The sequence below is a fragment of the Sander vitreus genome, chromosome 20 (genome assembly GCF_031162955.1).
Source record: "Sander vitreus isolate 19-12246 chromosome 20, sanVit1, whole genome shotgun sequence".
Taxonomy (NCBI): Eukaryota; Metazoa; Chordata; class Actinopteri; order Perciformes; family Percidae; genus Sander; species Sander vitreus.
Window position 1 is genome coordinate 4,191,313 of NC_135874.1, and position 20,004 is coordinate 4,211,316.

Sequence of the window (20,004 nt, forward strand, 5' to 3'; positions counted from 1 at the left end):
TTAAAAAAAAAAACATGTATAAGAATAGGAAGAAGGTATATTTTATTAATCCTGCAAGGATGAAATACACTAGTGTGGACTGACGATGGCGCTTCCGGAAATTTCCCTGGATGTCCCTCTTTTTCCACGTTCTTTGCGGTTACTTTAAACTCCGGTTGCATCAAGGAACATTAACCGGGACCTGACGTTTGGAAGAAAATTTGGATCGTGCAACAGACCTGCTAGGTTTTTTTTGGGGGGGAATGATTGTAAAGTTTTACAAAGAATATGTTTCTGGCATTTCCTCTCTAACTGGGACGTTTTGTTGGAACGATTGGCACCTCTTCAGCCCTCCGTATGGGGACTTGAATCCACACCCCTCCACATACCACATACCATACCACATTGCTACATATAGTAGATTTTTCTTAAACTGAATTAGGCTTTTAATGATGTTGTGCTGGCTTTTTGGAATAGTTTGCTTTAAAATGAACACAAAGACTGCATTTGTAAAAGATGAACCATATACATTTACATTAAACACTTTGAATCGTGGATGAAAATCTGCATTACAAGTTGTATCTTGTTTCTTATGTATGTTTAGAGTGGTTAAACCAGTTGATCCCTAGTACTACTGAGGGTCTGGACCTTCACAAAGGGTTGCAAGACAAATCAAACAGGTCACAAGATGATAAACAGGATGTGAAAGAACACAAAAACTACTTCTATTAAACAAAAAATGTTCGATTTCCCCCAGACTTTCCTCTAATCATCTGCTTTTTTTCTTTTGGAATACTGAAAATCTTTGCTTCTAAAAATTTTTTTCAAAAGTTGATATTTTGTCATCTCTGGAGGTCACAGGCCATAACATGTTGGGGAAATGCAAAGACAATTTTCCATTAAGTGTTAATAAGTAAATACTTACTTACCTATGTAGGCTACCTACAGTGCTCAGCATAAAGGAGTACACCCATGCTTTTTAATGTCTTAATTAGAAAAAATTAGGAAAAATTCAACATATAAGGACACAAATTTTCTTTGTGAATGAATAATGTATCGTAAATAGATAAATGTTCTTCCTTAAAATACAGGGGGCATAAGTAAGTACACCCCTGTGTTAAATACCATACCTAGAGATTGGCATGGTTTGATTTCAGTTAGCTTAATAGCTGGTTTGATTTGCATTCAGAGATGATTTTATGGAAAGTACCCCATACCAATGGGGTATGGTGAAGGCTATGTGATGATGTGGGGGGGCTATTTTAATTCCAAAGGCCAAGGGAACTTTATCAGGATCATAGTATCCTGGATCCATGAAATAACTGGCCTTTAAAAATAAACATCTGCCTGCCTCTATGGGAATTTAACACAGGGGTGTACTAACTTATGCTCCCTGTATTTTAAGGAAGAACATTTATTTATTCACGATACATTTTTCATTCACAAAGAAAATTGGTGTCCTTAAAGGTTGGATTTTTCCTCATTTTTTTAATTAAGGCATTAAGATCAATTTCCAAAAGATGATTTTTGTATTCCTCTTTTTAGTCAAATGGGTGTACTCATTTATGCTGAGCACTGTCCTTAGGCTATCTGATTAAATAACAAAAATAAATCAACTTTACCCATAGGCTAAAAAAAAAGTCTGTTTTACCCAGGTTCAAAAAACAAAGGCGAAAAAACATGTATTTTTATTCATTTTGATTAGATAACTATTTCAAGTTTTGTTATCTTCTCGTTTGTCCATGTATCAAAAGTGAGTCAGTGGAGGTTTTAGTAATCATGATGAGTTTTTTCGATTTTTGTATCATTATTATTATTAGGGGGGGTGTGAGCAACATGCAGCAAAGGGCCGCTGGTTGGATTCGAACCCGTGCCACTGCCAAGGACTCAGGCTACCTGGGGCGCACACTCTACTGGGTGAGCAGGAAGTCGCCCCGGTTGTAACTTTTTTTTAAATCACTATATACTATACTATATATACTATATATATATATATATATATATATATATATATATATATATATATATATATATATATATATATATATATATATCAATCAATCAATCCATCCATCCATCCATCCATCCATCCATCCATCCAACTATCCAACTATCTAACTAACTAACATGAAACTATTGTTTTCACTCAGCTTGTTGTAACATTGGCTACTTTGTGCCAGTCAAATCAACGGTCTCGTGCTTGTAGCGAGCGGTGGGCGGGGTCGCCGGTTGTGGTACTCGGCGGGCGCGTGCTTGTCAGCAGCACCTGGTGACCGTTGATTAACTACTTGATGAAACTATCATGACTTTTTTGTAAATGTAGCTAGCTACCTACCGGACAACATTGGACACCTCAGTTTTTACTCGTGTTATGCAAACAGCCAGGTAAAGAAAAGCCAGTGAGAGAAGAAGTTCTTCTGACGTGATATCTGGAGACCGGGGGACGTTATGACAACTGTTAAGGACGATGGAGAGGGGACGGTGGTGTTAGAAAATCGATTTACTAGAGGTAAGATGCACTTTATTTTTTTTTAAGTTCTTGCTAACGGGTTTTCACACGGGCAAACTGCCGTGACATTCGTGGTTTATTGTTGAGAACTGTATTTTTTTTGCTCGACATTGTCCAGAAAATATTTAATATTAGGCTGCTGTAAATGCTACTTGTAGCCTATAATGGCAGGTAAGTTAGCTAGCTGGCTACAGAGTTAGTTAAACTGCATTTTGTGTGTGTGTGAGTGTGTGTGAGAGAGAGAGAGAGAGAGAGATGAAGACAGATGGAGAGAGATTCTACTTTATTAAATGAAACACACAAACTGCACCAGAGGAGGGACAATTTACTAAAGTGGAAAATTAGGCAGAGTGGAAACAAGACAAGTAAAACACCCTCCATTGTGTAGTTTGACTTGCTTTTGGCTAATATGTCCCAACTGTTACCAATAATTTGGTACTAATTGAAGTGCTGTAGGAAACCTGCAAACCACAATATTTACTGTACCTGACACTGTAGCCTATAAGCTAAATATAATGCTATTATTTATTTATTTTATTATGTAATGTAAATTTCACAATGTCTTTGCATACCGACATGTTCTGATGTGTCAGGGGATGTGTGAGGAATGGATAGAGGAAATGTTGAACACACGAGTAGAGTAAACAGTGTCACTGCTGCCAAAAAACGCATGTAAACAAGCGGCTTTAAATCTAACAAACAGTGAAATGTGGCATCTTGAAAACCCCACGTTTTCCAATGTTTGCAGCCTCACATGTACGTGTTAGGGCCGCTTTAGAATGTAGGCTATACCTCCCAGATCACCGATATTGTAGGCAAGAGCCAGAGCCACAGATAAGTTGACAAAAATACTGTATTCCCAGAAATGACAATTTAGAGGAGATGTAATGTCATATAAAATATGATATGACTTTTCTGGATTCTGGGAAGAAATCCAAATGCAACAGCAACACAAAAACGTCAAAGAGTACAGAAGTGCACGTTTTTTGTCCAATACTGCACTCACATACAGTATGTGCCTGACAAACTGACCTTTGACTCAGTACTCATTCTGTGACATCTTATGATGTATATTATAATCGTAAAGCATGCAAGTGTAGAACAATTATTTAACAATAACTGGCTCAACAAAAAAAGTGATCAGCAAAAATCTTCATAGTCATTCAAGTCATTTATCAAGCAAAAAAGCTAAACATTTGTTGGTAACAGCTTCTCAAATGTAAAGATTTGCTGTTTTTTTCTTGTTACTGTAAATTGAATATATATAAATGAATATATTAAATGAATGATTAGGGGTGTTTAGCAGACTGAACAAGATTCTTTTTCAGACGGTTCTGACTGAGGTTAGACTCAGCGGTTAATCGGTTTATGAAAAAATAATCAACAATTAATGGAAATAACTAGCTGTAGTAGAAATGTAAAACTAAATAAATAAATAAAGAAGTATCATAGAAACAATATAAAGAGTTATCCTGCATACTGTAGACTTGCAGTAGGTTGAGGTTTTTGTCTTCTACTACTCAGTTCCTACATCATAATGAAATCAAGGTGCCTGTAATTGGAACACTTCACAGAGAGACACACTATTAGCCTTTTGAACCTTACTTGCTTTATCTTGTATTTTTAATTGGCTGTGGCAGAACAGTGTCTCTATAGCCTGAATCCTTGCAAAGTTCAGAGCCTTCTATAAAAAAAACGTTAGTCCTGTGACCTTGAATTTCCCCAAACAAGCACTTTTTCCCCTCATATCATCCAGTGTGTATTGTGTAACTGTCTCTCTTAACCAGGATTACCTCTTTTTTTTTTTTTTTATATGCCATTTGGCTGGCTCTTTCATCCTGAGCTCCTCGTGGACTTAAGAGTGCATACATGTTGTTTTGTTCCGGTGGGAGTCACGCTTCTATGCGTCTTTGATGCTGTTAATGCCATGCTCTACATGTTGACCTACACAGGAGAATACACCATGCCCCTGTTAGTGCTGTAGGGTCAAACCATATGGGATGTTAATGGTTGATTACATTTTTAAATGGAATTCACCCTTAGCTGATATTCTGTATACAGTAACATATCTTAAACAATTATTACAGTGTAACCTGTTTGACTTTAACTAGCCATTGTTTATCACTCTACTTGTGTTTTTGAGGGATAGTAGTAGTGATGTAATGATGTGTGTGTTTGTTCTGAACCATAGACTGTTCAGTGTGAATTTGTGACTTTGTCTGGTTCAGTACGCCCTATATACCAAACTATTAAATTTCTGTTAAATTAGTTGAACACTATTCTCCCATTTGCTCAGACAGAAAATCATTCATTTACAATAAAATAATAAGTTACAGATGCATCATTGCATTTCAGGTATTGCATACGGTAACTTAGCCTACTTTGGATGTCTCGTGAGCTAAACCGGGTGCCACTGTCACCGTGTCACGAGCCAAAGCATTCAGAGGTAGTAATAACTTAGATTAATATAGCGCGTTTCATGAAACCCACGGACACTTTACACAGGTACAGGGAAAAGACACAAACGTGGACTAAAATGAATAAATCCCGAGCGCTAAATGGAAGGGGGATTTAATTTAATATAGCCTACTGACGTACAGCCACATTGCGCATTGTAAAGTTATTTTATGAATTAAATATTATATGACAACATATTACATACCTGAGGGCAAATTCAGTGTGGGTTTTGAATTATTGACATTCCCGTACTGTAATTGTCTCCATCGTTTGAAAGCCTGACCTCGCCCGTCTTCTGTACTTTCCTTTTTAGCCTTTAGTTGTTCTTTGTTTAATTTCCTTCTTTCCTGTGATGGCCCTGCCCCAGTATCAGCCATAACTACAACAGATAACTTCTAAAATAAAATTAGAATACAATTAGGCCTATAGCTATAAAGAAATCTCCTGCTACCTTTCACCAGGCTGGATACGCTAACGCAGGCTTTGCCGTTGTTACAAAGAAATCTGTGAGCCGTCAGAATGTGTTACTGTAGAGCTGTTCTACCTGCCGCAAATCATTAATACAAACTACATGAAAATAGCGTTCTTTTCACTGTTCGTCTCGTTTGCTGTTACAGGTCATTTATGATCATTATATGAAAAATGACACCGTTGCAGAAACTTAAATGTAAAAGTTACATATAGCCACGTTAACACTCTTGTATAGAGGGGATTAAAACGCTCTGACTTGTTTGTATTTCTTTAACCAATCACAATCATCTTGGGCAGCGCTTAGCTCCGTGCCTCACTCTAATTAGAAATTCCCCCTCCGACCAACTGAAATTGAATTGCTCATCATTTGCATAATGATAGCTCACCGGGCCCTACTCTGCCTCTGATTGGCATACCCTGATATTCTTACTAGGGCTGCAGCTATCGATTATTTTAGTAATCGAGTATTCTATGGATTATTCCATCGATTAATCGAGTAATCGGATAAGAAATACTTTTGTTTTATTGAAGAGCAATAATATACAATAGTTTGGTTTAATTTTTGGAAAAAGCTACATTTTTATTGCCTACATTGCTTACAATATCATCTCTCAAAAAACGAAACATTAAGTGCATTTAAGTGCCATATTATATTGTTTTTAAAGAAAACATTGCATCTGAAATGCAATAACAACCTCAAACTAAGGCATACATTAAACATACATAAACATTACCTTAAGTTGTGCAACTTAACTTTCAGAACTACAAGTTTCAACCTGAGACTGATCAGTATATAGGCCTATATGTAAATATTAGTTATACTCAACCTATTTTCATTTATGAATTTGATTACAATGTCACACAGCTCTGTTACACTTATGCTAGTAGGTCGTTGATCAGCTGTTTCTCCGTGAAGAGAGAGGGTGAGAGAAAAAGGTCCGCAACAATCAGCTGTTTTTCCGAAGTGATAGTCAACAAGTCGGCTGTTTAGATCAAATTGTGGTCACCACGACGTATTTTCTAGTCTTTGTTTTTGGTAGTTGTTGTGTTTGGTGTAGTTTCATCGTCCATACGACTCCGTGATTTACTTTTGTCAGATCTGCTTCATGGAATGGATGATTAAGTTAGACTGGATGTTTTCTGTTGAGATGCTGAAGCATTGACGTCGTGCTATTATTGTGGTAAGCTAGTTCGGTTTTGCAGTAGACACACTGTACAGAGTTTTCGTTTTAATTACGTTTGAACTGATTCCAAACTTTGGACACTTTCTGTTTTCTCCAGCCTGTCTCTTCTCTTAGCCCCTCACTATTTACGCCCTCTTTCTTCATTTTGTAATCTGCGCCGTCAGTCTTCATGGCATGTGTCGCCAGCAGCGTCAGACCTGTATGCGACAGTAATAATCATCCGTGCGGAAACACTGAGCGATACGTTTGTAACATTGTTTAAACAAAGCTTTGAGGCAAATCATTTTGCATCGAGGATTTTTAGTAATCAAATTATTCGAGTTACTCGAGGAATCGTTTCAGCCCTAATTCTTACCCTATACTTACTCTATGCTTACATACTTACTACTATACTCCTCATGCCTAAACCACCTATCAACCAATCAAAGGTGCGCATGTTTTCACCCGTCTCTCCCAGGCATCCAGAAAGTGCGCAGAGTTTTGAAGCCAATTTGACAAAGTGGCCTAACAGTGGAATTACAACTTCCGTCTCGTCCCATGATGCCATTGGGCCCAAAAAGACTTCCCCATAGACTAACGTTTCAAAAGAGACGTCTGCAGGGTTTCCCGCAGAAAATGTGTTCGTTAAGATGGTAGGGTTGCCATCTGAAGGGGGGGGGGGGAGAGTAGATAGACTACAGACTCTGTACTACACACTACACTAAATATTAAATTTAAATAATATATAATTAATAAATAACCAGCTTTGTGCAATGTGCAATTTTAAGCTCATTAAGCTATTTAAAAACAAAAAGTGCTATAAGTTTTACTCGCATTGCTCCCATTATCCTCCATGACACGCTCTCTTCCACTTTGCCTGACAACTCTCACTCACTCAAAGCAGATAGTATGCGTGAAATAAAAACAGGACACGTAATTTCACTGTGTGTAGTGTTTAACTACGCTAACTACCCGTGTGTTGTGAACTGCTTGTTGTGATTTAAAAAAAAAAAACAGCTGTGTCTCAAAGACCGGGCAGCAGCAGCCGGGACGTTGAGAATCCACACGCGAGAGGTGATGGATAATTCCAGTCACTTCGTCATGTATTCACTTTGTTGAAACGAGAAGGAAGCCTCACTGATGTGAAGAACAGGACAGAGATACATATATAAATGCTCGCTGCCTGCCATATGCCAACGCTCCGGTAAGTCCACTCACCCTGTCTTTGCACGGGCATGCCCCAGCTGCCCGCACATTTGTTGACAAACTCCCACAAAGAACGACGCACGCGACTGTGAAATGGCGATTTATCCCTTTTTTTTAAATGTGAATAAACGACAGTTGCACTCACCGCCAGCAAATGCTCTTTCCGTTGTGATTGGTGGTATCTTTACAGCTCGCTGTTACCCTGTTTCCTACAGACTGTGTTGATGTGACTGCCACTCAAACATGACAGAGTAACATGGTGGATATATATATATATATATATATATATATATATATATATATATATATATATTTTTTTTAAGACTTAGTTAAGGCGGCCGCCTAAACTGCAAAGTGCTGCTGGAAACCCTGGTCTGTAAATCAGTATTTGCAAAATAGAAAGTGGAGCTAGATGAAGCGGAGGAGAATGCCAGCCAATAAACCAGACTAGTTCAATACATTTTAATTACAGTAGGACTATGTCTTTGCATGTGCAACAATTAATTGATTAATTAATAAAATAATCAGCAGATGAACTCATGAAAATAAGTGTTGGTCGCATAAAATAATTATTCAATAAGACCATAAGAATAAGGTTTTAAATGATCTTTAATGAAAGAACAACTTTGGGCTTGATGTGTTCTTCTCTCCAAAACTCACAATTGGGTATTAGTCAGTGCTAACCCAAGGTCTTGAATATTCAGTATTTTATAATTTGTCCTTATAGTAGTAAAGCAACAAATATTATTTAAGTATGATCAAATTAATTTTTTTTTAGTGTTTCTATGTATCAGGAGCTCATCTTACCTACTCTGCCTTGAATAACGCTGTAAGTTGTGTGTTCATGGACGCGTAGGAATTTGGTTCACAATGTTAATTGTTTAAGTGGCATTCATTATTCCCTGGCTGGTGGGTCTGCAGTAGAATTAAGTAGCTACTGGTGAAGACATTAATCAATCAGCTCAGACACAGTGACTCACTTAGCTTCCAGCTCCCTCAGTCACTTTTAAAAAACACTTGCCATATAAGAGACATCATTGTGTCTGGGTTAAATTGGTATAGGCTTAATAAACAATGTGCAGACTAATACAAAAGTAATCCCTTTAAATAATCACTTATGACCAACTAGAAGTGTGTGGGGATGTCTGTTTCTGCAGAGAACCTTCCCTCTGTCTGTCTGAAAATATATATTTTTTCGATTAATTGTTCCAAAATTCTTTTTAATGGTTAACAGGGCTTTAATAAACACATTGGTGTTTTGTGACAGGTCAATGCAGGAGCATGTTGTTCCACTACGTCAGAGGTCCATTCACTCTATAAAAAAAGCAAGGAGGAAGATTGTTCATCTCAGTGACATTACACTTTGGTTCTTTCTATGATTTGTTGCTTCAGGAGAGTGTGATGCAAGTTTGCACACACTTACCAAACTGCCCTGGTGCTGAAGTTAGCATGTAGATTCTAAAAATGCATTGCATATTGTAAGATTAATTGATTTTGCCTGTTGACCCAGGAATCATTGCTTTGGTTATTTGCAGGTAAAAAGCTTCCATCCATCTAGGTTTAAACTGGGCTATATCATAGTTTAATCAGGAGAAATGTTTTTAGAATTAAAAAGACATTTATTACATGGTGCACAATAATGTAAATTGTAAAGAGTTGTTTAGTTGCCTATCAATGGCGTTATTTAACCGCTGACCCTTCTAGTTGCACTAACTTCCGTCAAAACAGTGATAACTAGGAGATGGACTAGGTGGTAATGTTGACACGCTGAAGCATTGACGTCAGACTATTGTGGTGAACTAGTTCGGTTCGAGGTTTTGTTTCAACTTGAAATTATCCCAAACTTTGGACACTTTCTGTCATTTTCTCTAGCCTGTCTCTACCTCACCCCTTGCTATTTTCTCTCTTCTTCCATTTTGCAATCCCTGCCGTCTTCGTCACGTCACCTGTACGTACCACCATGATCCCACACAACTTCCCAAAGTCATTAAAAGTCTGTACATTTTGATTGAAAGACCCCTAGGGGCATAAATTTACCTATTGTACGTTTTAAGTATGTCATTTTTAATTTATTCATAGATAGTCTCGCATGAGACTTTCTCCACAGCGCTGTGGAGTAAGGTCTGGCTAGTACTAGGCCTGTCACAATAACTCATTTCCTGGACGATAAATTGTCCCAGAAATGATTGCGATAAACGATAATATTGTCGTTCTGAGACCATTTTCATCTAATATAATGATAATGGCATAATAATGCAGATACACCTTTTTCAAAACTCAATAAACTTTTATTTCCAAAGAATATTTAACACTGGAACTGGAAGACGTTTTAAATATCCACAATATGTCTTTGATCTCCTTTTAGTATGTCGTCTTTCACACTGTTGTACAGTTGTGGAATTGCCGTTTGTGACACGTATGTTCTCCCAGGCAATTCCTACTGGCTGTCAAATGTTTGCAGCATTCCTCAAGTGTTTGTGCGATAGACTACAGACTGTACTACATTTAATAATTATTTATTAAACACTAAATATTACATTTAAATAATATATAATTAATAAATGATATCTATCTATTTCTAGCGAGTAAATGTTTGTACCAAAATAGTTCTGTTTTTCAGTCTCTCTTCTGCTCCTCTGCAGGTCGGAGCTTCGCGGGGGCCAGCGCGCGCACACACAGGCACACACACACACACACACACAGGCACACAGGCACACACACATACGCCAGCCACCATGTCACTTCTGTTTACTGATAGCTAGCGTTTACCTCAGGCTAATTCATTAGCTAGTAAGTGATTTTTGACAAGCAGGTAACGGAGTCTCAGTTCACCGTCCGGGAGCCTCTGACACACTGACAGCTGTAGGCTTGTACCGTTAATGCTCTGTGCATCGTCGGACACATGCAGCCACTTTCCTGAAACCGCTTGCGAGACTGACAAGTCCACAGCAGCCCGTGGCGTGTATGTCCGAACCTGTCTCCACCATCTCCACCTGCAGGTTGTCAACTGTGTGGTTTGGAATGAAAGGGAGAAAACAGGACGCCGAGTAACACGGCGGATATCGCTCATATACTTCTTTTTTTGACTGCAAAGTGCTGCAGGAAACCCATCTCCAATTCTCAACCCAACTAGCGTTCTCTGTCTCTCTCTCTCTCTCTCTCTCTCTCTCTCTCTCTCTCTCCGCCAGGAGTCCCGCCTCCCTAGACAAAGACCATGCGACTGACCAGAGGGTTCACGCCTCGTTACGCTATGGAACCGAGAGTGGTCATCCAGTCTCTTTGGTAGAGAGAGAGACAAGGAAAACAAAAAAGCATGCAAATGGAAATTATCGCGGCCGGAAAAATTATCGAGCAAATTCTTTTTTTATCGTCCGGTTAATTGATTTATTGACTATCGCGACAGGCCTACTGGCTACACTACAGATATATTCTGGGATAGGAGGAAAAAAACGCTCTGAGTTGGCATTTAGCAAATTGCTGGATACATGGTTAAACGAAATTTGCTCTTACCAGTGTATCGCTGTTTGTACTTCGTCCACAGCAATCCAATCAATCGGCCCCAAAACGTCCCAGTTAGAGAGTAAATGCCGTAAACATATTCTTTGTAAATCTTTACAGTCATTCACTTGAAAGAACCCAGCAGGCCTGCCTCACTGCACAATTGAAAATTGTGGGTCCATATTCTTTGTGTGTATGTGTGTGTGTGTGTGCGCGCGCATGAGTGATAGCATGCATATGTTTGAATTTGTCTGTGTATAAGTTTGTGTGTGTTTTCATGATAGATGAATTTTGTTATTCTCCTTGGCAAGCGACACTTGGCTAGCATCTGAAAACGGACAATGCAAGGCAGGAGCCGGTTAGGAGGAGAGGAAATCCCATCTAGTGTTTGTCCACTAACTGTGTCTTTGCTGTCTTCCTGCTTGGAGCACAATACAACAAGGTGCCCTTTGCAGTTTATTGCAGCGTTTGTAATGCGCTCTGTAGGTGCTCAGAATTTTAAAGTGGGCTGTAGAGTGACATTTTTCTCAGAAGCAGTTGTCTACAAGCAATGGCAAAGGCTTCTTTCCAAAACGAGGCAGCTTAATCTATTTTCATAATAATGACATGCACTCTAGTAAAAATATTAATAGCACAAAGTAGGAGGAGCCTGTAGTATTGGCTGATAAAATAAAAACACTTCTGCAGACTGGATGATGAACATCAGGAAATTAAGATTTTCTCTGAAAGAGGGGTAGTGATTTCAAAATTAATTCTTAAACCACACATCAGATAAAGTGAGTAGCACATGCAGAATTATTATCAGTAATATTTAATTTCCATGACTACTAATTTACAATAATTTTGGGATTCACGTCGAATATGACCCACCCTACCAGTTGCATCTGTTATAGAACTTTGTTTAAAATTAACATAGTCCTGTCTGTTAGTGCAGTATTTGACAAATATATTGGCATAACAATGGGCTTAGTGCAAATTTTAAATTATGTTTAAACATCTAAACCAGTTTGTCTGGTCCTTTTTGTAGGAGCGACTGATTTATAGCGAGGGCAGAGGAGGCAGGATGATCCATGTTGCTGATTTGACTGTTTCACTCACTCACTTGAAAGTTAAAAGTGTCTCTGTCAGCATTGCTTCCCCATAAGGTCCTTTTGGAAATGTAAAGACAACAAACATTTCCTGTGTGTGTGTGCGTCCGTTGGTATCACAATGAAGAGGGAAAACACGTAAGGGGAAACTGGAGGTCAAACGGCACAGCCGCTATCTTCAATTCAATGTAGCTACTACACTGCACGTCCAATCCAAGCTCAGACAAGTCTTATTGAGATAATCAGTTTGTGTTGATTTAAGCTGTGCACTACTACTTTCTCACTGTATGTTTGAGGATATATAAATAGACCTAAATCTTCTACTCATGTTCACAATATTTTGCTTTAAAAAATGATACCATTAAGAAAAACAAGATTAGAAATGATACATTTTGACAAACCCACAGTAGTGTCCCTGTTTTGAGCCTCTGTAGCTTCCAGCAGAGGGCAGTGTGTGTCTCTGTCTCATTGAACAACACAATATATAGTAGCTTGTGATGATGTTAAATATCTTTTGCTGAGAAATCCTTAGTCATCCTTTAGTCTTTATCTGCATTGCTGTCGAGTGAGTGAGTGGTTGTATGCATCCTCATACCATAAATATTTTATGTAAAGCAGTACCTGCACAAGACCAATCATTATTGATCACATCTGTAGACAGTCAGTGGCCTCCAATATGCAAATTATACTTAGGCAATTAGTATTCCTACATTTGCATCACAGAGACATTTTTTTTTTTTATTGGTCATTTATTACAGGTTTCTCCTCTGCTGACTTTGTTTCCCCTTGGGGATTAATACAGTCCATTTTTATTATGAAGAATATTCATGGGGGTAGTAGGAGCCTTGAGGTTTGAGAAGTGGTTTGTGACCAGAGGGTTGCTGGTTCAAATCTTATAGCCTGTGGACAGAGCTTGGCAGGAAAAGTGAATATAAACCAGCCACGTGCCCTTGAGAAAGCAAGAATTGCATGTGAATTAGGGCTAGGTACTGAACATTGATACTTTTAGGCACCGGCCGAATTTCCTCCATAGTATTGAGTATTGAAAAATGGCTCATAATTCAATACCAAATTTCATAACTAAGGAAAAAATCTCATCAGCGTCAGTGAGCCATGCAGCATGCTTCTACCAAGATCTAGTAATGCTTGTGCTGTCTAACATTACACGTCGTAGAGGCATGCGGGACTACGTTACCCACAGAGACGGGGCTCACTTGTGTGTGGTTGTATGTTGAGAGGCTTGACTACAGTGTGTGTCACATGGGTGTAAAGGAGCTAAAAATAAATACCGTAATGTGTAATTCATTTTTGTTAAAATGGATTTTATAAAATTTGTAACAAAAGTATCATTCAGGAACCAGTGTCAAATTCACGGTATTGGAAACATAATTAACAATACCCAGCCCTCATGTGAATGAATGTGTGCTCTGAGCAAGAAGGGGCTGAAATAATTGCGTGTGCTCAGTCAGCCTTCCCCCTTTTTAGATGAGGGTTAAACTTCCCCACTAGGCTTGCTGCACTGGAATTTTGATTTCATATCTCAGGCAGTCATTTCATTCAGGTTTTCAGGAGTTTTTTTTTTTTAAGTGAGCAAGTGGGATTTACTGTGTAGCACTTTGCTAGGGCACATTGTTGTTGTTGAGGATTGATTCTGTCAAACTCTAGGCCGCTCTGGCATCCATTATTTTGTTGCCGGCCCAACAAACAAGTTGACAAAAAGGAACAGTGTGTCATTTGTGACGAGATGCGCCCACACTGGTGCTGGTTAACTTATTGTGCTGGGGCTGTTAGAATGAGTGGTAGCCTACAGAAGGGTTCCAGGCTAGGACTTTTTGTGAGTACTGACAAAGAATTTCTAATAAGGGAAGACGTTCCACTCGCTCGATACTTCCGGCTTCTGAACTGGTTGCAGTTCCACTGTGGTTCCATATAGGGGGCGCTCACAGGCCAGTGCAGAATGAATGGGACTCTATGGAGCTATACCCGTCAAAATCCACTTTTATCAGGATATCATTTTTTGTCTAGTAATTTGAATGTTGTGTTCGAAAGGGGAGGCTAAGAAAATACACACTGCTGAGTGTTTTGTTCTAAAAAGCCTTTTAAAATGTCAACGACGTCATACACATTGTACGGCCAGAGATACTGCTTTATGGCAAGCTCTGAGTCACTTCCTTTTTCTCTCTCGAGGCATCGACAACACAGCTGACAGGTTAGCCTCTCCCTGTTAATACACGCGCTAGAACGAGGTTTGGTTTGCTAATGTTTTAAAGACTACGCCGAAATATTCACTAGGGCTGTAGTGATACACTAATCTTACGATACACGATATTCAGCTCACAATCTATCTATCTATCTATCTATCTATCTATCTATCTATCTCACGATATTTAGCCTACGATTTGATATAATTCGATCCACTTATATTATTTTCTGAAAGATTTAAAGGGGACAGTGAGTTTGGTGACATCTTGTGACATACTTGGATTTAATTAATTGAACTGAAAACTAAAAACATCAATTACACAATATATGTCTGACTGGACAGAGAGTCTACAGCTTGCAAATGCTGGACAAATTGAATCAAAGATGTGTTGAGAAAATTAGCTCCATTTATTGAAAGCTTACAAGCCTTTGAAAAGTAAATAAAGTGCAGTATTGCAATTAACAATGGAGAGTTAAAAAGTGCAGCAAGTGGCCTGTTCTGAACAGTTTCTTTGACAGCTTTTTTAGCTTGACACTGAACATATGAGGTAGCCAGTCTAGCCACCAGGTAAGTAAACATAGCACCATGGCTTCTCCTCAGAACACACCGAAGAAACGCCGACTTGAGCATACGCTCTGCACGTGCGCGAAATGTAATACGTCTCCTTAGCAGCAGGTGGCGCTGCTCTGTATTGTTTCCATTAACAGTCTGATTGTTTCCCAGAAAATGAAAACCAGCAGCTGATTGGACAAACGCGTCACGTGGTTCTTTTTTCTCCGGAAATTCACAGCCAGACTGTCTCATGGCGACTCATTCAGAATTCGATCTCATATTGTACTGAAATAGTTCACCGAAACGTGTTTCTGAAAACATTTTAAGCGAGAAATAGGCCGTGCAGTTGCTGAATCTGTCTTCATTTCAGATCGACAAAGGTTAGTTTAAAAGATTTTGGTCAGATTTTGAGTGGCTCATCCGCTCGCCATTTCTGGGTGAGTCCCGACTGCCCTGCAACGCGAACGGGGGTAAACACGGGGGATTTGAATGGGACTTATGTATCGATACTTGCGGCTTAAAAATCGATACTTTCTTGGGAAAAAAAAAATCGATTTTTATATCGCAGAATCGATAAAATTGCTCAGCCTTAATATTCACTCTGACATTCTGGTTCCGTTTCGGATGCCATCAAGTGGGATCTCCGGTCGTAATCAGTCCTTCACTGACCAATCGGCATTCATTAGCAGAATGCTAGCGTGTTATGGGCAACAACGACTCAGCCCGTAAGAAATGGAAAGGACACAAGTACTCGTTCATTCAACTGTCGACCTATAATCCATGTTGAACTTGCGAAAACTACAATCAAATCTGAGATTTGTCAACAACAATCGGGCGAAAGAGACAAATTTAGCCGTCTAGCTCCATAGACTGCCATTCATTTTGCACTTGCCTGCGATCACCCCCAGTGGGCTTTATGGGGCTTTATGGGGCTAAATAGAAAGTGAACAGGCTCTCTGTAGACGGGCTCTGGTACTGACTTAATTGTGGCATTATTTTGTTTGAGCCAATTTTTGTTTTGGTACAGGACTTAGAAATACTGATTTCTAAGAGCATTTGAGAGGTAAAAGAAATACCCCAAAATGTTTGCAAAGAAAGGTCTTGAAAAAAATATCGTTTTGGTAACTCTTAAAAAATAAAAACGATCTGTACAATAGATGTATGTATTAGTCCATTTAATAAGTATTGCTAAATAAATAGCGAAACCCTTACTAGTAAAGTTTGGTTAAATCTGTTGGTAGGGTTGATTTGTGTTTAGTTGCAGCTATAAAAACAGGGTGATAGGAAGTTGCCAATAATGATTCTGTTTTTGAGAAATTGTTTGTAGAAAGCAGTGTTTGTTGCACTGAAGCAGCCAACTTCAGGACAATGGAAGGTCAAAGAGCATGACTGCACCAAACCCATCTTCGGCCCACAATGTGACAGAGAAAGTTAACCACAATATTGAATTTTTTTAAATTCACAGTTTGAAATTTCCTTAAAAGGTTGAAGCATCCTCTGAGGTCTTTCTTAATAAGGTTTCAAATATAATGAAATAACCACTGAAAGAAAATTACGTTATCCTACTTACTTTTTTATGGACAAATGCGATTAAAGCAAACTTATAGGTTGACAAAACAAAAGAACAAGAGCACTTTGTATCTTTTGTGCTTTAGTTTTAATAAATGGCCATATGACGGGGCTGCTTGATTATGGAAAAATCATAATCACGATTTATTTTAGTCAATATTGAAATCATTATTTAACACAATTACTCATTGACCTTTGGCAAGATGTTGCAATTGTTGAATTTTAAAAAACAGTGAAACAGGTAAACAAATCAACATTGACAACACCTTGAACTGTGAATCTTCCCTCAATACTTTTTTTTCCCCATTCAGAACACAAGATAAAATAAGAGTTTACTTGCAAAGCGTAATGGGCAAAATAATCGTTCGTCTAAAGACAGAGCGTAGCTTACCTGTCGCCTGCAGCTGCACTTTTCCAGAGACCACGACCATTGCCAGAGTTGAAGGTGACGGAGAAACAACCCAACTGTTCAATCCTCATTCTTCACTATGGTCATGGTGTGGCAACATTGTGCCTTCCCCCTGAGTTATGTAACGGTAAAGCGCGTCGGCACCGGCGCCAATTCCTGGTGCATTCAGGTACACCTTGTGAAGTTGTGATGCATTTAGTTGCAAATAGTGCATGTTTTCAAAGTAATTGTTAGAACTGTAATGGTATTATTAAGTACTCCAATTGGTACTCGGTACCAGCAAATACCCCAATGTAAGTACTTGTTGTGGGTCTGAAAGAAAGTGGTATCAGTGCATCCCTAGTTTTGACAGCCGTGTATGGGCATGAGAGATGGGAGCATAACCAGTCTTATGCAGCTCAAAGTGATGAAACACAGGCGCCCCACTTTTGCTTTTGCTTTCCTCATACGAAAAAAACAACACGTGGAATCGAGTGGGCCTTAAATATTATTCCCAGCTTGCATGTCAGTGAAGCACTTTAGCTCGTATTTTTTATTTAAATTCATATTAGCTATTTCGTAAACAAACAGCTCTCAGATGCAAACTTCACTACTGGTGTGATAAAAGTACCCACTTGGCCTCACATATGTTGAATATATGTTGAATTGTGTGTGTCGTTATATCCCTGCACTGATGTGTGTGTTCACGTGCGTCATCTTAGTTACATTGCGCCGTTTTTTGCCTGAGAGAACATAATCAAGTTGTTTTTCTCCAAATTAAATCTGTAGCTAGTTTGTGACCTGAAATACATCCTCATCCCCCTGGCAACACACACGCACACGCACACACCCTTACAATGGGAATTGCGGGAGGGTAAATTCTGATAGCTCCTGCGGTGATGTGTGGGGGCAGCAGAGTAACTAGAACCAGCTGCTCCCCTCATCCTCTTTTACTTCCTTCTTCTTTTCCTCCTCCTCCTCCTCTTCATCAATATATTTTTCCTCCTCTTCCTGTTTCCCTTCATCTCTCTTTTCTCCCTTATTCCGGAGTGTTATTATAATTATCACTGTGCCTCTCTCTCCTGCTGTGCCATAGTACAGCATAAACAACATTGACAACAAAGACGATGCTGAAGAAAAACAATAGGCACACACACACACACACACACACACACACACACACACACACACACTATCAGGTGCACAAGCTTAAAGACAAGATAGATGCCTACCCATGCAGACATGGAGGTATAGTTAAAACGCATGCACAGCACACACGGTCGTTGCCCACACACACTCGGCTGCTAATGACGGTTGTTCCCAGTCAAAAGGAGGGAGCAGGATTCCCTCTCTGATTGATGACTCATTGAGGAAATAGCTGTTTGTGCATCATTACTTGCTATGCTGTGTTACCATTTAATACTAGCACTACTGCAGACACAGCTACATTAGGAGCCCCATGGCTTTTCAAAATCGGGGCAGCAGGATCTAAAATCACCAAGTGAAGAGTCTTAACACCGGTGCAGAGGCATGTTGGCATCCTAATGAGTTGTACACCGCATCCTGACATCTGGCACAAGGACAAAAGGACACCACACACACTGCAGCAGCACAGCGCTGTACAATACTGGACTACGAATCTGTTAAATCACATCATTTCTGCAGCCCTATACAAATCATGGCTGCATTAGAATAGCAACAGGATCATACTTGCAAAAAATGTGTTGCTGCACCTTTTTAATAGTTATCTCTAGTTGTTACTGTTGTTGTTGTTGTTAAACCGATCCTGTTACTGATTGTTTTTTTCGTTGACCTTGTAAAGTGCCTTTTTGAGTACCTTTTTAAAGCGCCATATAAAATAAATGCAATATTATTAGAATAGCAACAGGATCATATCCGTACTCTCTCAAAATGTTTACTTACAGACTGTGGAGAAAAATTACAGAGCACAGAAGGACTTGTTGAAAAAACAACAAATGTATATGCACAAAGAACGGTAAACAACATTTTAACATATGTTTAAGATATGCCAAAGGTAACAGTTGTTTAACAGGAAGATACAAGTATATCCACACATATTATTCAAAAAGTAAAATAAAACTGCATTAAACCCAAACAGCTCATTTTAACTAGATTGCCTAAAACTACCAGTTTATCTTGCTGCCATTGCTGCAATATGCACCCACATGTTAGCAGCCAAACTAGTATTGCTGAAACAATGTCTAATGTAGCAGCAACTGTATATAAAGAGTATCCCAGCTACTAGCCTGCTGCTAACTCTTTTCCCTAACAAAAGGGAACAGCCACACCAACCTCTTACTTCAGTTCTTACTGTTACAGTAACTTGACATTAAATCGAGAGCACAAATTACTCATTTGTGTGCAAAAAGTAACTGAGAACATAAATTACACACAAGTTAAAATAACTTCAACAAAACTCCTGCTTGGCTCTTTGGAAAATGGTGCAAGATGACAAAACAGATAATGTATCTGCAACCATTTTGATGATTGATGAATTACGTAAGTCATTTTCCAAGCAAAAATACCAAACATTTGATGGTTTGTGACTCTTGGATTCCAGGATTTGCTGCTTTTTCTTGTCTTACCTTATTGTAAGTTGAATATCATCGAGTTTTGGACTGCTGGTTAATCATCGATAATGAAAATAGTTGTTAGTTGCACGTGTTCTTATTATAGATGTTTTTCTGATTTACTTAAATAGGCAAATAAATAAAAATAATAACAATGCCAAAGGAATACAGAATTATACTGTACAGCATGGATGATGCAGTCCTCTACCCTTGAGACTGTTCAACATTAAATGTTTCTGTATGAAACACACACTATGTTGACATACATCTTTATTTGCCTTCTGGGACTGTGTTAAGCCCTGGCTCTGCTGTTTAGAAAAGGTGTACACC

General features: G+C 38.8%; 1 protein-coding gene across 6 annotated transcripts in view; it reads left to right on the forward strand.

Annotated features, from left to right (window-relative positions):
• Positions 1 to 2,409: 2,409 nt before the first annotated feature.
• The window catches only part of slc4a11 (solute carrier family 4 member 11), a 142,665-nt gene continuing 125,070 nt past the window's right edge, over positions 2,410 to 20,004 (forward strand). For 4 of the 6 annotated variants that reach the window (XR_013503607.1, XR_013503606.1, XM_078276759.1 and 1 more), the window contains exon 1: positions 2,413 to 2,488. Coding sequence is in view for 4 of the 6 variants with exons in the window: in XM_078276759.1 (XP_078132885.1) it covers positions 2,428 to 2,488 (61 nt within the window). In the remaining 2 variants the exon portion in view is untranslated. Of the gene's footprint in view, positions 2,489 to 20,004 lie in introns of all 6 variants that reach the window. The other 2 variants (XM_078276760.1, XM_078276761.1) reach the window with 1 other exon arrangement.